We start from the raw sequence: 7,949 nt of genomic DNA, 5'->3' as shown, positions 1-7,949 counted from the left end.
GCCAAGTTAGTACAGTTGCCGTCTATAAAATAAAAGATTGGGGATATGTATACAATGAATATTTCTAACATTTTTAATAATCATTTCTAGGTCTAATTATGTGGAACTCTGTAAATGGGTATGGTGTGTAGATACTTTGTGTGTCTTTGTATAAGCTACAGATTTGCATGCAACAGATATTTATTTAGCACTTTTCATGGACTGTTACGCCAGGATAGTAGAATCTTAGAGTCATCCAACCTGTAACATGTGGACTTCCAGCATTTTTTGGGCATTGTCAGAGTCAGGGAGCTCATTCCATTTGTGATTATACCAGAAAATTAGTTTAAACAAGACATACTTTTTTATTTTGGGAGTGAGACAATTTTAATACATTCACCAAATTAAATGGAAGGACATGGACATACTGTAGACACAACTTAAGACAATTTAAAATCATAAAATGTGAGGTAGACTGACTAGTGAAATTCACCAAATTTTGGTTAAGAAATTTTACAGTAATAAAATTAACACAGGTGCCTCCTTTTCTAAAAAATCACATAAAGCAATTGCATAAATTACAGCCAAAAAAATTGAATACAACATTTCTCATTCTAATTTTAGTTTACATTCAGTATTAACCTGTGTGAACTGTCACACATGGCGAAGTTCAACAAGTCTACAGGCTAATTATTATGGAGGCCTAGAGAACACATACCACAATGTTCTAAGGAATGGCAAGGCTCAAAGCTGAACACACCAAGGTATATATTAACAAATCATGGTGTCCTGTGCTTGTGCAATTTTATCCTTAAAGGAGAAGGACCTACCATCCTCTAGAGAATTGTAAGGTGATTTTAAAGATCCAAACCTTAGTAAGACAGGCATTGAAAAGAATAGGCAGGTCAATTTAAATTGTCTATCTTTGGGGTGATGGTCTTTTGGCTTTATTCTGGTATTTCTCTTCCACAGGGTTAAATAGTATTTAAGAGATGATAATCATTTGAGTTTCAGAGTACAGCCCTAACTACAGTAATATGGAGTACCTGCATCTAAAGTAACTACTTTAAAAAATATTCTTCAGACTATGAAGCCATAAAGCCAGAGGAAACCCTGAGAGGCCAACTGCCCCAGGTACAACTGCTTTAGAATTATTTCAAGTATTTTATTTGCCCTATGTAGTAATATTGGAATATTGCACACACAGTGGGTTTCTTCATATCATCTCTATTAGGCCCTTTCAACCAAACAGGAACAACTGAAATACATTCGTATCTAAATCAACTTGCTTCAAAACGTACCTCTGCCAAAAATTCTGCTGTACTAAAATTAAGGAATATTTTTAAAGCATATATAAGGCAGATCCTCTTTGAAGGACAATTAAAAATGGGGTTTATAAGAATTGTTCATTCAAAATATATTTAAAGACATCATAAGTAGCTATATTAAAACCAAGAGATTTGCAAACCATTTTCAGATTAGTACATTCCATCTTTTCACTAGCTGTGAACTAGTTATCACAAGCTAATAAAACTGGTAAATTAACACTATTCTAAGTAAATGCAGGCTTGGTAGACCGCCCCCCCCCCCCCATCCCCAGTAGTTACAGGCCACAAATAAGATATCGCTTCAAGTAAAAATGGCCGTTTTGAGTGAGGTTAAAGTACGTTTGGGACAATGAGGAAAAGTCAAAAGATTGTGTGATGAGAACTGGAGTAATTTAAGAGTATACTTGGAAAGGACTTAGTTTGTTCTAGAATATTGTCCAAAATCTGATTTTGATTAAAAAAATAGGGTGAGAAATTTATAGAACTTAATGCCTCCTACTATTGATACTGAACAAATACCCCTTGCTGATTTTAATGAGTCAGACTTTTTAATGGAATCTTCCTTATTCCTTATGAAACAATCACTGGTAGGATTAAGTAAAAACAGTTCTGTCTTTTTCTATGGCTCATTTCCCATTTCAGCAATTTCTGTGTTGTCATTGTAAGGCCGCTAAAATATTCATTCAGTGTATCTTTAAAGGAAGCTTTGCTTGAGTCCCTAAAAGGATACAAAACAGTTCCACTCTACACAGAAACTTAGCTTGACATTTTGCTTTGCTGGTGCCAACTGCTTGATTCCAACCAAAAAGGGTGAGTTTGGTGTGACTGCCAAAAGCTGCTTAATTGGCTCAACTACTGAATCAGGTTCTCCTTGTGTAAGATTAATCACTGTTCCATATATCCATAGACATGGTGTGCTTAGAGACTGGAAACATTTTTAAAGAATGGAAAAAGCAAAGGAATTTAAGCAAGGAGAAGTTGCTGTATACATATGAGTCCTGCTCTGCATTTACTGATTTGTTTGTTCAGTTTGAATAGTAAACTTTTAACTCCTGTGGAAATTTTGCCAAAAGCTTCAATACATATAAGATTATAAATCTTAAACTAACACTGCACAGAGAAAGACAAAGCTACTTTTTTTTTTAAATACAAATATCTTCTACATTCTATCATTTCAGACCCCTGAGTAATACTGTACCAAAGTACAGATCTGAAGAGAAACTGAGGGTTCAGGCCTCAAACATTAATCTTCAATTAATTCCACACCAGTGGTGTCTCATGTAACGCAGTCTGGCTAATGATGAGTCAGTTTTCCCCCTAACGTAGCAAATAGTAGAAAAAAACAATGCAAACTCCATGTTCGTTCTCCAAAGTATATCCTCCTCAGGCTCTGGGCAGACCATGCCTTAACTGTAACTGCCTAAGGTGGAGTAAACCTGAATGTATAGTCCTCAAATGGAACTGAAAGGGAGTGATACCCTCAAAACCCTGGGTCAGATTTGGGGTGTTCTTTGGAGAACAAATATGTTGCACTTTGCTCCACAGTGATTGTACTTTAAAGGAAAAAAACCCCAAATAATTGTTTCCGTCCTACCCCACTTAGGCATCCCTTTGCTATTTTTGGTCTTTTCAAAACCTCATACGTGACGTCCAGTAAGAAAGTAAAGGGGCTTGTCGTCGCTGCTGTTAGCAGTTTGAAACTCATCCCGGAGGCGGAACTGCCACTCATCCTCTAGCTCTAAGCGGACAATTGTTTGGCGTAAGGAGCTTCTGTCTTGGCAGATGACACACAGGGTAGCACCTTCAGAAAAAAAAGCAGAAGTGCATTTTAGGCTCAGGAACTGAAATGATAACCTTACCAGCTCTCGATGATTATATCCCTTAAAGCTGACACATCTGAGAACCAACATAATAAGAAAGTAACCTATCAGGACATTTTAATTTTATTGTTTATTTTAGTAAGTAGTATTACGGATTAAAAAGTTTAAAAGTGTAAAGTGAAAAATCTCCCAATCGCACCTTCCCTTGCCTCCAGTGCTCCAATTCTCACGTGTGCCTCTCACCCTCAGTACAACTGGACTGGGTTGTCCTCTGCTGTGGGGGCTGCTCTGCTCTCGTAGGGTGTTTAGCAACGTCCTTGGCTTCTACCAGCTATATTGCCACCAGCAGCAGTGTGGCAACCTTAAATGTCTCCAGATATTGCCAAATGTCCCTTGCAAGGCAGTCCCCCACGCCCCACTGCCACAGATGATGTGTGTGTGTGTGAATCCATAATTTCACCTGTAATCATAAAAACTGTAGCATGTACTCTGAACCTTACTTTTTCATCTTGTCAGGATTATTTAGGTTTCTCAGCCTAAATCTACAGGCATTACTCCTCTTGCATTGATTCCTTCCTAAAGTTAATAGTGGTAAAAATATTTAATGTCACAAATCTGGCTACTCATCCACATTCAGACCTTTTTTTTTTTTTTTTTTTAGATTTTATTTATTTTTAGGGGGTGAAGGGAGGGAGAAGGGGGAGAGAAACATCTGTTGGTTGCCCCTCACAGGCCCCCAAACTGGGGACCTGCCCACAACCCAGGCTTGTGCCCTGACCAGGAATCAAACCAGTGACCTTCAGTTTGCAGGCTAGTGCTCAGTCCACTGAGCCACACCAGCCAGGGCTCCACATTTAGTCTTAGTATATCAATGACTTAATTCCTCAGTTAAAACCAAGACATTCCATTTACTAGCAAAAGATTACTGTTAAAGTGCTTTTTAAGATACATATTTCACCTCTGTATTTTCTCCAGTGGGAACCAATAGCACTCACAAGTGAAATACTAACGTTGATTTACCTTTTAGAAACTTAAATTTCTTAAGAAGATCAGCACCGACAAAAGAGTCACAGAGGTACAGGAGGAGTCCACTGAAAAACACCCCTTCACAGTTGACGTTGATGGAGTGGGGTCTGGAGCTGATATAGCATATGGCCACCTGGAAAGATCAAGCAGGCATTTCAAAAGCAAGCAAAATGACTGCAACACAGCTGACTGAGTCAGTATCTTCCTTTTTAACTGTTTATTTCAGGGTTAGGTAAAGGAGATACATTTTTTATTGAAAATTAAATGGGTAATTTAAGCTTTGCACCTCTTCTATTTAGTATACTGAGTTTTAAACTATTTAAAGCTTCTTTTGTTTATTTCTCATAATAAAGGATGGTTATGAAAGAATTAGTAGTAAAAAACAAAATAAGCCACTCCATTTAAGAGTGTTTACAAAATTAAAAAAAAAAAACCTTCCACAAAAAAGCAGACTGAGGAAAGATTAAATGTTTAGATTACTTTATTAATAATAAAAAATTTAAATCAGCTTTTCATGTACATATACTTAAATTTTCAATTGGATCGAAGCTTCAAACCATGAATTTAAATTTTAGTTCTATATGGCTTCTGTATATAGAAAAAAACTTCACAAGAATTTAGGTAAGTAAATGAGACAGTTGGGAGAACCTGAGAATGACAGATTGAACGGCCTGGAATGTGGGCCAGAATGCTTGGGTTCAAATACTGGTTCCTCTAGTAGCCGTGTGAGCAGTTTTCCTCCTTCATTCCTCCATATTCGGTAGGGATAACAGCAGTACCTGATTCATGGGACCACTGTGTCAGTTAATTAGTATGAACACTTAGTAAGTATTCAGGGGATGCGAGATGCTGTTAGTAGTGGTGGCACTGAGATTCTGTTGTCCAACACCTTGGGCCCTGGATCCCTGGGTGCAGGAATTGGGAACCTGGGCTAGACATGCACCTTACATAGATACCATGAAAGGCGTTGTTACATCTGCTATAATAATGTTAGGTTCCTTCTGCTTCTAAAATTCTACAATCCACAGTGTAGACTGTAAGAATGTAAAATGTTTATACTGTTAAATTTTAAAAATCAAGTTTCTAAAATTGAATGCAATTGGATTTCAGTCTTAACAGATTGTTTGTCAATACATTCAAAGAAAAAAAAGCCAAGACAGAAATGTAGTATGCCAAAGTGTTATTTTTCCTATTATAAGTGATTTCATTTTTTAATTTATACTTTTATTTTAACTTATTTACAAGGAAGATATGGTATTGAATAGAATAAAACAGAATATTTAGTAAACAATGCTCATAATCATAAGGGAAAGCTTAGTGGCAGGAGCCCTTAAAGTCTGGAAGGGTCTGAGTGCTCAGAAGCCTAAAGGCACAAGTTGCAACTCTTTAAAAAACTGAAACAGATGGACAACCTGAGACACAGAGAGTGAAGAGAAAGAATAAAAAGTAAGGAAATCATGGAAAAGAAAGAAGTCCAGAAGGGAAATGAGAGCTCTAAAGGTCTCCCATGATACCCTAAATTGCTCAGCAATCACTGAGCTCCTCTTACATGCCTAAAACAGTGGCTAAGGCATCGGGGCCTCAAAAGAACTCAGTCTTGAGGAGAAACATCATCACATGATTAAAATATCATCTGAGGTTATGACAGGGAGGAGCAAGCAACTGTTTCTGCCCGGATGAGATAGGCTTTTCAGCGAGGCTGACCTCTGAACACAGCATTGAGTGTTCACGGGCTTAGTGTGGAGAGGTGGAATAGGTATGGGGAGCGATTACCACTGTATCTTGTTTGCGCCTTTGCATAAATGAGTCTGTCACAGGCTCCTTTTTCTCTCCACTTAAGCTTTCAAATGGGAGCTAAAATGGGAAAGAAATGGATGGAGGCAGGTAAAGCACAGTACCAGCCCACTCCCTCTTTACCTCGGGTCCAATGTTAAGGTAGCAGTCAACAGCTAACACAGGACTCTTGAAGTTACGGATGGCTTTGGGGAAGAGTTTGTGTGAGGCGTGCTGAAGGAACTTCTCCAGGAGAAACTGTGCAGGGGCTGCCAGTAATGTGTGTTCGCTGTCAGGAGCACAGACATACTGAAGGGGCAAGATGGGTGCTAAGCTCTCTGCCACCTGCAATCAGAGCCGAGGTTGTCATGGGAAATGTGTCTGTCACTGGGTGACACAGGCAAGGAAACACTGCACTCCATCCCCAAACTCCCCAGATACTAGCAGTACACAAGTGACAAATGCTAGGCTCAAATGTAAGCCTGTCATTACTGGGTTCTGAAAATTGTTTTTTACTTAATACGGAATGGTACTATCAGATCTAACAATTTACACAAAGCAAGAACAGCAGTGAATGGGAAAATAGGCTTTGTTGAAAGTTATTGCATTTAGCAAGTACATCGTGAGGACCAATAGGATGCCTTTTATGGTGCTTTGGGTGTGGATGGGCTAAATCCCAAAACAACCGGGAGAAAACAAAGATGCTCAAGCTCCCCTGGGGAGTCCATATGTTGTAAATGATGAGATACCGGTAAATCTCCAATAGAAAAGGGTCAGCCCGTGGAATTCACACCCTTAATAGGTTTTGATCCGTTACTTTCTAAAATCTTTTTAAAATTTTCAATTATAGTTGATGTACAAAATTATTAGTTTTAGGGGTACACTCCAGTGAATATATAACTTACTAAGTGATCATCCTGATAAATCTCATACCCATGACACCATGCACAGTTACTAGAATATTGACTATATTCCCTACACTGTACTTTACATCCCCATGGCTATTCTGTACCACTCTATTTGTACTTCCTAATTCCTGCACCTTTTTCACTCATCTTCCCAACCTCCTCCCATCTGGCAACTGTCAAAATGTTCTCTGTGAGTCTAGTTCTGTTTTGCTTGCTTGTTTGTTTTGTTTTTACACTCATTTGTTGATAGATAAGTGTTTATTGCCATTTTATCCATATTTTAATCTTTTTTTCCTTCTTTTTTTTTAAAGAAGACCCTTTTACATTTCATGTAGTACTAGTTTGGAGATGATGAACTCCTTTAGCTTTTTCTTGCCTGGGAAGCTCTTTATCTCTCCTTCCAGTCTAAATGATAGTTTTGCTGGGTAGAGTAATCTTGTTATAAATCCTTGATTTTCATCACTTTGAATACTTGCCACTCCCTTCTGGCCTGCAAGGTATCTATTGGGAAGTCAAGCTGATAGTCTTAGGTCAAGCTGATAAATCTTATGGGAGCTCCCTGTGGATAACAAAACTACTTTTCTCTTGGTGATTTTAAAATTCTCTGTCTTTAACCTTTGGCATTTTAATTTATGTGGCTTGGTGTGGGCCTCTTTGGGTTAACCTTGATTGGGACTTGTATGTCTATTTCCTTCATTAGGTTAGGGAGGTTTTTTGATATTTTTTTGAATACATTTTCAATTTCTTGCTCTCTCCTCCTTTTGGCAGCTCCATGATGTGAATGTTGGTACACTTGAAGTTGTCCCAGAGGCTCCTTACACTGTCTCCAATTTTTTGGATTCTTTTTCCTTTTTGCTGCTCTGATTTCAGTTTTCTGATCCACCAAAGCCCTGATTTGATGCTGTTTCATCTCCTCCACTGCTGAGTCCCTGTAATGGGTTCTTCATTTCCTTTCAGTTAAGGCACAGGGGGCACACACAAGGCCCTCGGCCGAATCCGGCCCTCCACCTTGTTTTATCCGGCCCGGCACCTTGCTTCTACCCGGCAGTGCTGAGCTCCTTGCCCCTAATTAAGGAGTAGTTACATTTATACAGTCCTGAAATTACATTCAGCCC

The 7,949-nt window shown here is 38.5% G+C and overlaps 1 protein-coding gene across 1 annotated transcript in view; it reads right to left on the bottom strand.

Moving 5' to 3' along the window:
- Positions 1-326: 326 nt before the first annotated feature.
- GREB1L (GREB1 like retinoic acid receptor coactivator) overlaps positions 327-7,949 on the bottom strand; it is a 266,526-nt gene continuing 258,903 nt past the window's right edge. The window contains exons 34-36 of the mRNA XM_053913057.1: positions 6,071-6,271; positions 4,148-4,286; positions 327-3,108 (exon numbers count right to left, since the gene is read on the bottom strand). Of these exons, the coding sequence (XP_053769032.1) occupies positions 2,945-3,108; positions 4,148-4,286; positions 6,071-6,271 (504 nt within the window). The 3' untranslated portion in view covers positions 327-2,944. The remainder of the gene's footprint in view (positions 3,109-4,147; positions 4,287-6,070; positions 6,272-7,949) is intronic.

Source organism: Desmodus rotundus, chromosome 10, assembly GCF_022682495.2.
Source record: "Desmodus rotundus isolate HL8 chromosome 10, HLdesRot8A.1, whole genome shotgun sequence".
NCBI classification, from domain to species: domain Eukaryota; kingdom Metazoa; phylum Chordata; class Mammalia; order Chiroptera; family Phyllostomidae; genus Desmodus; species Desmodus rotundus.
This window is presented reverse-complemented; position numbering and strand designations above follow the sequence as displayed.